Source organism: Terrapene carolina, unplaced genomic scaffold (genome assembly GCF_002925995.2).
Source record: "Terrapene carolina triunguis isolate 2854851 unplaced genomic scaffold, T_m_triunguis-2.0 Scaffold88, whole genome shotgun sequence".
Lineage (NCBI taxonomy): Eukaryota > Metazoa > Chordata > Testudines > Emydidae > Terrapene > Terrapene triunguis.
Genome location: NW_020664439.1, coordinates 17828495 through 17843305, shown reverse-complemented (window position 1 = coordinate 17843305; position 14811 = coordinate 17828495). Strand labels below are relative to the sequence as shown.

The 14811-nt window shown below is 40.1% G+C and overlaps 1 protein-coding gene across 5 annotated transcripts in view; it reads left to right on the top strand.

Annotated features, from left to right (window-relative positions):
• The window catches only part of TRIP12 (thyroid hormone receptor interactor 12), a 165562-nt gene that overhangs the window by 112566 nt on the left and 38185 nt on the right, over nt 1-14811 (top strand). For 3 of the 5 annotated variants that reach the window (XM_024210912.3, XM_024210937.2, XM_024210920.2), the window contains 10 exons: nt 139-257; nt 864-1071; nt 2181-2281; nt 2516-2690; nt 3281-3422; nt 4686-4877; nt 6052-6203; nt 13728-13900; nt 14435-14508; nt 14593-14792. In XM_024210912.3, coding sequence (XP_024066680.1) covers nt 139-257; nt 864-1071; nt 2181-2281; nt 2516-2690; nt 3281-3422; nt 4686-4877; nt 6052-6203; nt 13728-13900; nt 14435-14508; nt 14593-14792 — 1536 coding nt within the window. The remainder of the gene's footprint in view (nt 1-138; nt 258-863; nt 1072-2180; nt 2282-2515; nt 2691-3280; nt 3423-4685; nt 4878-6051; nt 6204-13727; nt 13901-14434; nt 14509-14592; nt 14793-14811) is intronic. The other 2 variants (XM_024210928.3, XM_024210944.2) reach the window with 1 other exon arrangement.

Below are 14811 nucleotides of genomic sequence, written 5' to 3'. Positions count from 1 at the left end.
AATAAAAGGTGTGATACAGGGGTTTGCATTTGACTTTGCTACTCTCTATATTTTTAGAGGATCTAACTTAATAAATAAGGTTTATTTTAAAAAGCTTTGAGAAATCAAACTTTTTAAAGCAGACATTTTCTGTTTTAGTCATATTGCCTCCATGCTGTCAAGTCAAGACCTTAAGATAGTAGTTGGAGCTCTTCAGATGGCAGAGATCTTAATGCAAAAATTACCTGACATTTTTAGTGTTTACTTCAGAAGAGAAGGTAAATGTACTTTTTTTTTTTCCATTATTTACTCTTAATCTGAGGTAATAAGCAAAATTCTAATGTATGTTTCTTAGACATGAATTGAGAGCTTGTGCTATTAAACTGTGTAAATTAGACCTCTACTATGTGCAAGAAATGGAGGTTACTATAAAAATAATATAAGGGGAAATCCATGCAAATTTTTCCTTAGCCATATGACTGGGGAAGATGGTAATCAACCTTTTCTTGGCATTAAATGCTTGTTTTTCTGAAAGTTTTTCAGATTAGTTTTAGCAGACTTATTTGAAGCAAGCAGACTTATTTTTAGACTTTAAGAATACTTGTTGAAATTACATTGACATATACCAAGTAATCATATCTTTTAAAAGTCTGGATTTCCTGCCAATCTACTGATATTCTCTGCCATTCTTATGACAATTTGACACTGGTTTTCTTTTTGGATATCCTGACTAGTACAATAACCATATACTTCCTATGAAGTTTAAGGGATACTTTCAGAATACTGTTGAATACAATCCTTAGGGGAGGGGGTACGTATCGATATTTGCAAGAGTTGCATGTCTAAAAATTAGCATAAACACTTTGTTTTTAACTTTTGGAAAGGGGTGATGCACCAAGTGAAAAATCTAGCAGAGTCTGAGGCTTTGCTGACGAGCCCACCAAAAGCATGCACTAATGGATCAGGAACGCTGGGTACCACTACAACAATAAGCACTGGGACAGCCACCTCTGCCAGTAATGCAACTGCAGATTTGGGGTCTCCCAGCTTACAACACAGCCGGGAAGACTCTCTGGATCTGAGTCCACAGGGGTAAGTGTTCAATCTGTGTGTGTTTTGAAGAAGGGCCTGATTCTGAGAGTCAGCAATGACCCATAACTCTGACTGCAATGGCAGTTTGCTCAGAATCATTAAAGATCAGGCTGAAAGCTATTAATATTTTATGAACGCCTAAGGCAAGAACACTACACTGCTTTATGGCTATAGTCTGTAGTTAAGTAAATATCACACTGTGATCAGTAACACAATCAAGATTTTAAATCTTAAATTTATTTTTGTTCACATAACACATAATTTGTCATGATTAGATAATCAAGATCTCCAATTACCTGTGTGTAGACAAAAGTAATATTTACTCAAGTTTCCTGTATTATTTTACCAACACTTTGAAAATCCTGGAAAAAAGTGTTTGACTTTGGCTGCTGCAGCAACAATGCACTTCAATTTAGTGTATTGCATTAAGGAAGTAAAATTTTCATAATGTTCAAGTTGTCATTTGTCAATTTTCTTTTAAGTGTATTAAATGTGATTAGCTACCTGATAATCTTCTTGTAAAGAGATGCAACACACCCTAGCATTGCATAGTTTAATAAACCAGAAGATCCTGAAAGCATGAGGGCTACTGTTCCATTTTGAGGACAGTGTTGACCAGCATTAAAGGAATGGTTGGTGCCATGTGTGGTGCCTTTTTGAAGGTGGCTAGGAGGGAAAGAAAGAGAAAAAGGGGAATCCTTATGAAAGCACTTGCTGTAATACTTAGTAAAACTTGTAAATGTCTGATGGCAATCGACTATTTTATTATTTTTGTTTAATTTTTAATATTAAAGGTTTAAATACATTGGCACATTAAAATAGGAAAGGTGACATAAGTCAGGCTGTTGTCTTAAGTCGTAACGCCACCAAATAGACTTGGAAGTGCAATGTTTAAGTTCTTAATCATTCAAAAACTGGGAATATTGATCCCAAACTAAGTGAATGGTATGCTGCCATTCTGTGGGTGCCCAAAGATCAGCAGTTAGATGTTTCATGGTTGTTATGTAACATTGAGATTTGGTGTCTTTTTTTTTTTTTTTTTTTAAAAAGCACATTCCAATGAAGTAAAAAGTAGATGTAATATGCTGCTTATTTTTAACTTTTGACAGCCGACTAAGTGATGTTTTAAAGAGAAAACGACTGCCAAAACGTGGGCCCAGAAGGCCAAAGTATTCACCTCCAAGAGATGATGACAAAGTAGACAATCAAGGTAAATTAGTTTTAGAATAGACTGCGAAGTAGTCCATGAAGACTATTAGATAAATGAAAAGACACGCATTGTGCCCACTAATCAATCTCAAATATTTAATGTGTACTAAATACTTCTGACAGTATAACAGAGGAGTCTTGGAAACTTGGGTATCTCTGAATGTGTTTTTTAATTTTAATTCTATCCCATTCCTTTTCTCTCCCCCTCCTCTCCCCTTCCCCCCCCCCCCCCAAGCTAAAAGCCCCACAACTACTCAGTCTCCTAAATCTTCCTTCTTGGCAAGCTTGAATCCTAAAACTTGGGGGAGATTAAGCACACAGTCCAATAGCAACAACATTGAACCAGCACGCACAGCAGGAGTCAGTGGTCTTGCAAGGGCTGCCTCAAAGGACACCATATCCAACAACAGGTAACTTAATACATTCTGTTCTAAGAAGTAAAACTCTGTTCAGTAAGGATTAAATCAAACTACTTAAAATGTTACTTGATGCCCTGAATTTCAGCAATTAGCCTCTTTGGGTGAATGCTGAGAGCAAGCAGTGGAGTCGTGTGTGGGAGAGGAAGAAAATAAGATGGGGAAAAGTTGATAGGTAGAGGAGAAGGGGAGGGAAAGGAAGCAGAGTAGAAATTGAAAGAGAATAGGTAGGAAAGAAGAGTGCCTGGTGAGTGGAAAATTTAGACCTGGGGGGGAAAGAACTGTGATATGGAGAAAATGGAAGCCATGGGAGAGCTTTCTAGCATCCTACAGGTTTGTCCTGGAGAGAAGGAGCACTTTATTGTGGTCAGAGAGCACATACATGGGAACTGGTGCTCCCTATCTCCCAAGCATTACTTGCATATCATCTGAAAACTTGTTACACTTGCTTTGCGCTGTGAGTGTGTGTGTGTATATGTGTGTGTGTATATGTGTGTGTGTATATGTGTGTGTGTATATACTTAGTGTGCAAATGTTAAATGTGGCATGCATTTATCAGCTTGTTCTTATATACTTTCTTGCAGAGAGAAAATTAAGGGTTGGATTAAGGAACAAGCCCATAAATTTGTGGAGCGTTATTTTAACTCTGAAAACATGGATGGAAGCAATCCTGCACTAAATGTATTACAGAGACTTTGCACTGCAACTGAACAACTCAACCTTCAGGTTAGAAATGGAAACTTGATTTGGAGGCAATGAAAAGGGTTAAGTGGGGAAAGAATTGCTATGCTCATAAGGAAGTACTTATTAGTTTCTCTAGATAGTGTCTCAAACATCATCCTAGTTATGCTATCCAAGAGCCATCACCTTGTAACAAAGGAGTTTTAGTATGCAAATAAAGGTGCAGCAGTACTATTTGAGAAACTTAATGTATCAAAAAACCTTACTTCTGTATAAGTTCTTAAGTGACTTAACTTTCATTTCTAATTCTTATTTTTCCCCATTTAATGATTTTTCAAATACACCTCTACCTCGATATAATGCTGTCCTCGGGAGCCAAAAAATCTTACTGCGTTATAAGTGAAACCGCGTTATATTGAACTTGCTTTGATCCACTGGAGTGCGCAGCCCCGCCCCCCCGGAGCACTGCTTTATCGCGTTATATCCGAATTTGTTATACTAGGTTGCGTTATATCGAGGTAGCGGTGTAGCACTTTCAGTTATTAAAATTCCTATAATTAAATGGCTGTAAAGCACTATTAAATTTCTCTCAGATCAATTTTTTTGAAAATTTCATAGAATCTGTGGCATGATTAGGACTTCAGAGAGATGAGTGCGAAAGCATAGCATTTTCTTGAAGAGGTAGTAGTACTCCTTCATCTTGGCCAAATTTAGGATCCACTCAGAAATTAGATTCTAGTTTTAGAACAAAACAACTCCTGTGCTGTATTTGTCTCCTCGACAGCCTTAAAAGCAAGGCAGCTGTTACAGTTGAGATTCTTGTTGGACTGTATGGCACAGGCTTCGAGTTAATTTAAAATCCACACACACTTAAACTGGAAACAGTGACCTACACAGCATGGTGGGGGAAAACATTATGAAATGCAGAACATTAAATATCTTTCCTTTGTATTTTGAGAAACACACAACAGCACCTTGTATAACTTTTTTGTATTAGTGGCTCCTTTTTCTAAATGGGACAAACTGTGATCTTGCTACTAAATATTGTTACAAGTAATATCTAAGATTTCTCATTTCAATTATAGAAATTACTTTCCTGTGTTTTCAGTTCACTTACTTAGTACAGAATTGTCAGCGCTTTGCCTGTAGTAAGTTACAGTTTTCCATCATTATTTCCCCTTTTGTATAGGTCTTCCATTCAGCAGCAGGAAAATGTAAATAAAATCACTGTTTTGGGCAATACTAATTGTGGGTGTTCTGCTGAGGGTACTAAAGTACAGAACCTTACCCTAATATGCTTTTTTTCAGGTGGATGGTGGAGCTGAGTGCCTTGTAGAAATCCGTAGCATAGTCTCTGAGTCTGATGTCTCCTCGTTCGAAATCCAGCATAGTGGGTTTGTTAAACAGCTGCTGCTTTACTTGACATCTAAAAGTGAAAAAGATGCTGTAAGCAGGGATGTCAGATTAAAAAGGTTCCTTCATGTGTTTTTTTCTTCTCCAGTAAGTTCAGTGTATTTTTCATTTCAGTGTTTTTACGTAGTGAGCAATATATATCTTCTTTATGATTGTTTGCAGTCCAGCAACCTCCCTACCTTCAGAGCATGAGTGCCTCATTGGCATTTTACTAATATGACAACTTCAAAAAAAAAAAAAAAAAATAGAAGACAAAACATGTGGCCTGCTTAAGTTCAGAGCTACTGTTGTTCCTCTCTGATAAAGACTGTACTCACTGGGGAAGTACCACACAACAGGTGATAAGATTTTCCAGAATGGTCAGTTGCCTCTGGGGAGACCAAGAGAGCCACTGGATAAGATCCACATAATGGAGAGGGGGGACATTCAGGCAGTAGCAATTGACTGTTTCTGTTCATTTCTCTTGGGAGTAATGTAAGCGATTGGTTTGGCTCATCAAAGAAAAGCACAATTGAAAGATGAAAATGTGTAAGAATGATCTGAAACTTCCATTAAACTTAATGCCCATAGCTAAAAGGGTGGGAAGGAGTGTGAATATTTTAAATATGTAAGGCTGTTACTGGGTTCTAGTAAACTTAGAAGTAAAGATGTCATTCTGTGTAGCAAATCGTTTGGCAGTTTTGGTTATCTTTGTTGACCATTAGGTCATCTTAATATTGTAGAAATTTCAAGAGACACTGCATTTTAAAAAAATCTTAATTGTTTCAGAATGCATAAGATCTTTTTAAGACCTAGTATGTGTCAATTTTATTCCGGTCTTCAATATCAAATGAAGGACACTTGGAAGAGCATGTCTGTAGAAAACGCTGTATACTTTAACGTATGATCAGTGTTTATAGTAAGGCAAATCAAAAAGCTTAACAGCCTCTGTTTTTAAGCAGTTGTCCACATGAACCAGTCTGTGCAATAATTTGTAAAGCCCATTATCTAAACATATTTAAGTTGTGAATTTATCTTTTTTAAAAATAAGTGACAATGTGCTGTTCTGGAAATGCAGTAAAGAGAACCTGGTAGTAACAAATAATTAGTGATATATAAGTATTGCTGTCAGTTTTTGCACTTAGCAGCTTCAGAGAACGCTGTTGCATTAATAGCTAAAGTAAATTATTTTGCATAACAATATGGCTAAATTAACATATTAACGCTCACAAAGCTGTTCAATAGAAAATATAACTAAAAAATGTGTTGCCTTCAACTTCAGCCTCCTGAAGAAGAATCTCTTGGAAGATTAGAGCCAGTAGGAAATGCACCCTTGTTGGCATTAGTCCACAAAATGAACAACTGTCTCAGTCAGATGGAGCAGTTTCCTGTCAAAGTGCATGATTTTCCAAGTGGAAATGGAACAGGGAGCAGGTAAGGATTAATGCTCAGGTAACCCCTTTTTGCTGGAAGTTGCTGGTTTCTAGCACTTGTCCCAATGTTGGTAAAGTTTCAAGAGGCAATAGAAAACTTTGGCCTCTCTCTCAGAAAAAGGGAGCAGTTATGCAACTGGCATTTGTCTTCAACTAACAGTTGTAAATATAACCACAGTGAGTGAGCATTGAACCTGGAATTTCAAGAAGACTATTTTAAAATATAAATTATAGGTGGAGGTGCATAATACTTACTTGCAAATTTTTAAACTGAAACTCTTGAAACTTGCTTTGTTTCATGCATAAAAACTTGGCATGTTCATGGATTAATTCTCTTAAGCCTAAACTGAAGATTGTCTCTCACAGTTTAGTCAGAGGAAAATGGATTTACTGCTACGTGAGAAATCAATATTTTTCTTCAAGTGCTGGTCCCAATGAGTATTCCACCGTGGGTACATGTGCTCAGGAGCTGGAGAGTTCTGAAAGCACTGTCCGGTGGTCTGCACGTGCGCCATGACTCATCTCATGCCTCCGACCAAGGAGATAAAGGGTGGGGCAGGATGGACCTACTGTGTCTCCAGTTCCGTCTCACATCTGCATGGTCTGGGGCAGAACTTCCGGTGTCCCAAGCTTCAGCTTTATCTCTAAAAAGATACTTAGATATTTGTAAATAGTTTTTATATTCTAGAGTTTTAAAGATCTTGTTGTTTTGTTTTGTTTTAGTGTTTGAGTGAGGTTAGTCCGTTTCCCTGACCTGGTGAGCGCATCTCTCCCTTCCTCCCTCCCTCCCTCCTTCCGTACCCTGTTTGGGTACTGAACTATGCCCATGAGTCCAGGCTTAAAAATTTGTGCTTCCTGCCTGTTGTTCTTCTCAATCAGCAGTTACCACTAATGCTGCTTGTACTGCTTTGGGGAAGCCCATGTCATATCAAGGCTCAGTATTTGCCATTTGTTCCCCAGCTGTGCCCAGGAAGGGCAGGAGCTTTGCCTTAGGAAGCACATAATGTAAAAGGCTATGAGGCCACAATCTGACCCATGTTGGGGGATCCGTCCCCATACATCAGTCTGACTCAGCAAGGCGTGTGCCTCCTGCCACAAGGTCCAAATCAGGAGTGAAGGAATCTACTCACATAGATCCCTCAGCAGGGTCTTGTCAGGAGAGCAGGGCATGTTCTCATAACATAAGTCTAAGTCTTCCTCCAAATCCATGTTGAAAAAATCTGATCCAGCCCTGAAAAACCAAGCACTGTCTCAGCCCAAGAGAATTGAGTATGTCCTAAGTCTTGGAGATATGATAAGAGAGCCCACAACTCTAGGGCTCCATCAGCACTGGTTCACAATCTGGCAGTACCGGTGCCTCCAGCACTTCCCTTGCCAGATGAAGTGATGACTTGATGTCTCCATCTTGTTTTTCTCTTCTCTCTTCCCCACCCCCCCCACCCCCCCCACCGGTGACTAAATAGTGCCAGGAACACTCTTGCACAATAGCAGGGCAGCTGCATATTCCTCTTGAGGTTCAGAATCCTCAACACAAGTGCTGGGTCATCCTTCAGTCCTCTGGCTCTAGTAGAATAGCACTCCCGGTTAACACAGTCATCCTGAACCCAGCTAGAGTGGTCTGGCATACCCCAGCTACTTACACCCCTACCACTAAGAGGGGAGAGAAACAGTACTATGTCCTAGCCAACAGAGTGAAATTTGTGTTCTCACCCTGCTCCTAATTCTTTAGTGGTGCAAGCTGCCACAGAGATTTAGGCAGCAACACCCCTGTTGTACCCCTACTGATCAGGAGGGCAAGCGTCTCAACTTATTGGGAAGGAAGGTCTTTTCTTCTAGCCTCTAGTTCAGGATAAGTGAGACTTCCTGAACTATTTGAAATTCACTGACTTTATTGATAGTATTGCACAGCAGGACAGAGCTCATTTCCAGGCTCTCATAGAGGAAGACAAAATGGTTGCCAGGATTGCTCTCCAATCAGCAGTAGATGTGGCTGATATATCTTCCAGGGCAATGGTTACTGCCACTATCATGCGTACGGAGTCATAGCTCCATGTTTTGGGGTTTCCCAGGGAGGGTCCAGAACATTGTTGAGAACCTGTTTAATCAGAAGACAGATGCATCCTTACATATTTTAAAGGACTCCAAGCGCACCCTCTGCTCTTCGGAGGTATATATGCCTGCCACAAAGAGAAAATTCCACTGGCAACAATACAAGCCTAGACCAATGGCTGAGCAGTTCTTCCATCGGAGACCTTATGAACCATGGCATAAGAGTCAGAGAGCTGCAGTGGATTCCTCATGCCAATCCCAAACCTCAGCTAAACATTGTTTGACTGGAGCTCAGGAGCTGCAAACAACTGAATGCAACACTTCCCAATTTCCATATGCCTTTTGGGGGTTGTCTAGCACTCTGCACACCTGGAGTGCAATAACAGCAGACAAATGGGTGCTCAGCATCCTCTATTCCAGCTATCCACTAGTTTGTGCCCCTACCCCCTCCAGTATCCTCTTTCCCACCCCCTCTCATGAGAACATTCTCAGACAAGAAGTGGAAACGCTTACAATGAGGAGTGATAGAATGGGTTCCTCTTTAGCTAAAGGAGTAGTTTTTACTCGGCATATTTCCTAATTACCAAAAAGAGGCAATTGCAGGCCTGTTATTCTTGACCTCTGCCATTTTAACTGCTTTATTGGCAAACTCAAGTTTCACAGGGTCACGTTAGCATCTATAATTCTATCCCCGGAAAAAGATGTGGCTTACAGCTCTCAACATGAGTGACTCCTATTTTCACAAGGACATCTATCCCACTCACTGACACTTTCCTAGATAGATAGATGGTTATGACCACTTTTAGTAGAGAGTATGCCCTTTCCTCATTGCTACCACTCCCAGGCTGGTGAGTTTCCCAAGATGTTCTCTGTCATAGAAGCCTATATTAGATATCATAGTTTGTCTTCCCATACCTCAACAATTAGCTCCTTGTTGCCAGGTCATGCCAAGAGCCCCAGGCATCTACTTCGACAGCGCTACAACTCTTCTCCTCCCTGAGTGTGAGCATAAACACCAAAAATTCCATTGTCACCCCTGCACGCACTTTGGACTTGATTGGGATGCCCTTAAATTCCATCACTGCAAGGACTGACTTGCAGAGAAATAGGATTCAGGCTGTGAACATCACCACAGATCAGTTCATAACCAACACCAGAGTGCCTATCAAAACCTCTCTTCTAGGCCATATGGCCTTGTGCACTTACATCATCTTTTGCAAGACTCTGTCTTTGTTGCCTACAAGTGTGGCTTGAAATTGTGTACCTGCCAAACTGACAGTCCATTAGCACCATAGTGTGCTGTTCCTATCAAAGGGGTATAGTCCCTGTCATGGTGGAAGAATCCCCATCAGGTTTGCATCTGCGTTTCCTTCCTCACCTCTGCACCAGACAGGATGATCATTACAGGCCCATCCCTATTGGGTTGGGGAGCTCACATGGGCAACAGTACAGCACAAGGTACCTGGACATCTTGAGAATTCAGGATGCATATCAATGTTCTACAGCTACAAGCAGTTGGAAGGGCTTGCAAATCTTTCTTCTGTTTGAGATCACCATGCCCTCACAATGTCCGATAACTTCAAAAGTCTCTTACATTAACAAAAATGGAGGCGTGAGCTCTGCACCCCTGTACACAGAAGCAATCAATCTGTGAAACTGGTATATTGTCAGTCAGATTACCCTGTCAGCAGTCTACCTCCCAGAAAACCAGAATGCGCTAGAAAACGTGCGGTCAATCATGAGTGGGAGCTTCATGACTCTGGGGTAAACAATATTTTTGATCCCTGAGGAGCCCCCACCATGGACCTGTTTGTGTCCCTGACATATACTGTTCCACGAGAGCCCTAGGTCGACACTCAGAGGGTGACAGTCTTACTCCTTCCATGGTCAGATCATCTGACCTTTGCCTTGCCTCCACTACAACACCTGCTTCGAGTTTTGCGCAAGATTCTGCAGGACAGGTCATGAGTTATTCTCATTGCCCCAAACTGGCCCACACAGTTTTGGTTCCCTATGCATGTCGGCTTCAGAACCAATCATTATTTCTACATTTCCTGGTCCCCTGACTTGGGAACAGCAACATTAGGCACCCTAACCCTCTGTCTAGCAGGTTATGGAAAGGCTTAATCAGTACTCTTCTGGCTATAAAAAGAGCCTACTCCTCAATGGGACTTGAACAAGGGTGAAAGTAACTTAAAGGACTTATGGTACACCGGAGTCCTGAGTGGGGGGCGTGGCCTCAACCGGAAGAGGCAGGGCCTTTAAATCACCACGGAGCTACCACCTGCAGAGGCGGCTGGGAGTCCCGGAGTTCAGGGGCGAATTAAAGGGCCCAGGGCTCCCCACAGCGGCTGGAGCCCTGGGCCCTTTAAATCACAGCCGGGGAAGCTGGTCCAGTCCAGCTACTACCGGACCATACCAGCTTACTTTCACCTCTGGATTTGAACCTTGTTCTCTTAAGTACTCACCAAACCTCCTTTTGAATCATTAGCTTCTTGCTCCATGTCTATCTTCTCCTCCATAAGTTGCATTCCTGGTAGCAATCAGCTCAGCCAGGAGGACTGGTGAGTTTGGGGCATTGATCATGGATTGTCCTTGTGCGTTGTTTCACTACATTCACACCCTAAATTCACCCCCAGAGTAGTCTTTCACCTTACTCAGTCTATCCACTTACCTGTGTTCTTTCCAAACCACACGCACCCTCCAAAGAAAGGAGGCTCCATTCCCTCGATGTTAGACCTGCCTTAACCTTTACCTGCAGAAAATAAAAAAAAATCTGGAAATCCCCTTAACTAATTGCTGCTTCAGCAGAAAGGGTCCGGGGTCAGGTTATAGTCTTGAAATGAATCTCAGGCTATATTTTGCTCTATCAGCTGTCTAATCATCCCCTTCCTTATGGGGTAAGAGTTTTCCACAAGAGCGCAAGCAACATCTATGGCATGGCTTCAAGAGGTGCCTCTATTTGGTATTGGAGACAGCTACATTTGCTAGACAGGCACAGGATTCCTCTGCTGATACATCTTTTGGAACAGCAGTCCTTTGTTTGGCTCTGCCACCTAAGACCTCACACCCTCCTCATTGTTTGAGTACTGCTTGTCAGTCACCCACAGTGGAATACACATGGGAGCCAGCACTTGAAGAGAAAGTTACCTTATAGTAACTGGACATTCTCTCAGACGTGCTCCCGATCTGTATTCTACTACCAGCCATCCTTTCTCCTGTGCTTTGGATCTCCTCTGATTCTCGAAAGAGAAGGAACTGGCGAGGCGGTTGGTCTGCCCCTCCCTTTTTCTCCTCAGTCAAAAGCATGAGGTGAGCCAGGGCGCAAGTGTGGACCAATGGACATTGCTTTCAAAATTCTCCAGTTCAGGGCACATGGTGCACATGTATACCCACATTGCCGGTTCATTGAGATGTGTGATCCCTGTTACTATAAGCTAAATAACTTTAACTCTTCGAAAGTGAAATGAGAATCTTGTGATGTTTGTATTACAATGCTAATATTTGTATTGCATAATCTAAAAGAAGATTTAATATTCTTGGGTAATTATGCAGTTGAGTGACAGTTGCTCCCAATAAAACTATTTTAAAACCACATGTATGGAAAAGTTGGTATTGTACGTACAGGTCTGTCTCTAAACTTGGTTTGAGGCAGATTATTAATGTACTGTAAACTTTAAAATTTCTGTGTGAGTCAGAGTCTAAGCTTTAAGGTTTTTGACTATATTCAATTCAGTTCTGTACTTGAATATAGCTACTAATGCAAGATCATCAAACATTCATTGGCTGTCATAGATCTAATTTGCCATAATCTAGCATAAAAACCTTAAAGGTAATTTGGTGGGAGTAATTAGCAATAATCTGGGAAGTTTAGTATCTTAGAAAATGAGAATTACACATCTTTTATTAATTACATTCTAATCAATGCTTTTTATTATTCTCTTTTTTAAACTACTTTACCATTAATGACTTCGCTTCCCATTGTCATACAGCATGTGTTAAACGTGTGTCAGTGATATGGTTTATGCTGTTAAAGACTGTGGCATAGATGTGCAGAGATGGAAAGATTTTGGGGGAGACTTTTTACTGGGGTGGGTGTGGAACTCTTTGAAAGTATCTCAGCTGTTTTTAGTCCAGGCTTAAGTGTTAGGAACTCCTTAGATTGTTGTAATATGCTATTTTTGTTAAAGACAAGATTAACTGCTGATGGGAATTACACTTTTCAAGTGGATGATATCTTCTTTGCTTTGGATATCTTTCTTGAGAGTACGAGGAAATATGTGGCGTTTAATTAAATTTTAAAGCAAAATCTGAGATCCCAAGATACTTTCTCTTTGGGGCAGGGACCATCTTCTTTTGTTCTGTTCATACAGTGCCTAGCACAGTGGAGTCCTGGTCCGTGATTAGGGCTCCTAAGTCCTGTTTACTCTCAAATCAAAGTATTTCATTAGATTTGTTTGTAATATTCAACATGCTGCATACCTTTTTCACCAAACCATACTGTGATAAATTTAATCTGCAATTTCCTATGAATTGTAGAGTAAATTTTGCATTGTAAATGGTGCATGTTTAATTTTCTTATTAAATTTCTCAGCTAATCAGTGGAGCAAATACAAATTTTATCAATTTCTTATTCAGATATTTGTAGGATCTTCTTAGAAAGTTAAGTCTAGCAGAGAATTGTCATTGCTAGAATACAAAGTACCTGGTAGACCGGACCTGCACCAAAAGGTTTGAAACTTCTGGTAGTTTCCGTTCCTCCACTAGTACTTGGAGGTCAGGAGCAGCACTAGAAGGCTTAGCGTTTCAAACTGCATCATCTGGAAAGAAGTGAACTGCAAATTAGATAAATGGAGAGTATATGGTACAGCAATGAGCAGAGAAACAGAAGATGGAGCATGTATAGAAACTAAAGCAGATATTGAAAAAAACAGATGCAAACGAGTGGGGGTTTTTTTTAAGTTAAGTTAAAGGCAAAACTGATTAAGGATAAAGTGAATTGATATGGGAAATGTGCAGTACAAAACAAGAAAAACAGCAAAAAAGGGTGGAAAATACTTCCATATTAAATGAGACTCAAAATTGAATAAGGTGAAACCACTTCTGACTAACTCTTCAAATGTAAATGCTGAATGTTATGTGCCAAAAGCCACATTCGATTCAGGCATCTAAATGGCCTTATCCTCTCCTTTTAGCATATGCAGCCCCCACTGAAAATCAGATAATTTTATTTGAGTTCTTAATTTGACTTCTGGTGCTTGGCTTTAAGCATCAGAGTTTTAAAATATTGGCCTCAGCCTTGATAGCTTACAATTTCTTAGTCTGTTTGTTTTCTAGAATGAGTCAATTTGAGTATGAACATTTGAAAGTTTCTATTATTTGTAACTGAATCTTGTGTGTATGTAATGTATTGATTATACAAATGAACAAAGAAAATGGAATAATTGTAGCAACTTTTTTCACAAATTATCTTGAGTTTTTCTCTCAACAGAGGATCCCAAGCTTTAAAATTTTTCAACACGCATCAATTAAAATGCCAGCTGCAAAGACATCCAGATTGTGCTAACGTGAAACAGTGGAAGGGTGGACCTGTGAAGATAGATCCCCTGGCTTTGGTGCAAGCCATTGAAAGATACCTTGTAGTTAGAGGTATTTATATCTTGATATCTTGTACAGTGCTGAGCAGCCTGCTGGTGCTTAATAGATTTAGAAATAACCAAAACAGATAAGTCTGCATAAATCTCTTATCTGAGCACTATAAAAGTAAATGTCGGGGCAGTATTAAAGATAGAAGATGATAAATTTGTTCAGCTGTCTGGGTAGGTTTACTCACTTTGTAGCTGTCTGTTTTCTCTCCCTAGAAGCAAGATTTTGTTTTATCAGTACCAAACCTTGCATTGCATGTAGTGTATGGTGCTACAGCCTCTCAATCATCCTTCAGGCTGATGCTGTCCTCCTATATCTATATATATGGTGTATACCTTCCAATGTTGGTACTAAGATCAAACATGAGACTTGCATCTCCTAAATGTTAATTCTGTTTTAATGTGTAGCTGATATTTTCGAATTGATGAATTTCTGAAAACAAAATGATATGGGATTAATATTTACATGTGTTATGAATAATCATTTAAATTACTTTATTCTGAAGTGCAAATAAGGACATGCAGTTTGTCTTGGTAGGATATGGAAGAGTCAGAGAAGATGATGAGGACAGTGATGATGATGGATCAGATGAAGAAATAGATGAATCTTTGGTAAGTTGCTATTCTCTGTATAGAGTTGTATGGTGAGACTAATGAACCTGCTTCTTAACCTGTATTTACTTTGTTTTTATTGAGGCTGCTCAGTTCTTAAATTCAGGGAATGTGAGGCACAGACTGCAGTTTTATATTGGAGATCACTTGCTGCCATATAATATGACTGTGTATCAAGCAGTTAGACAGTTCAGTTTACAAGCTGAAGAGGAGAGGGAATCCACAGATGATGAAAGCAACCCTTTGGGAAGAGCTGGAATTTGGACTAAGACACACACCATATGGTAAGCTGGGCAGAGGGAG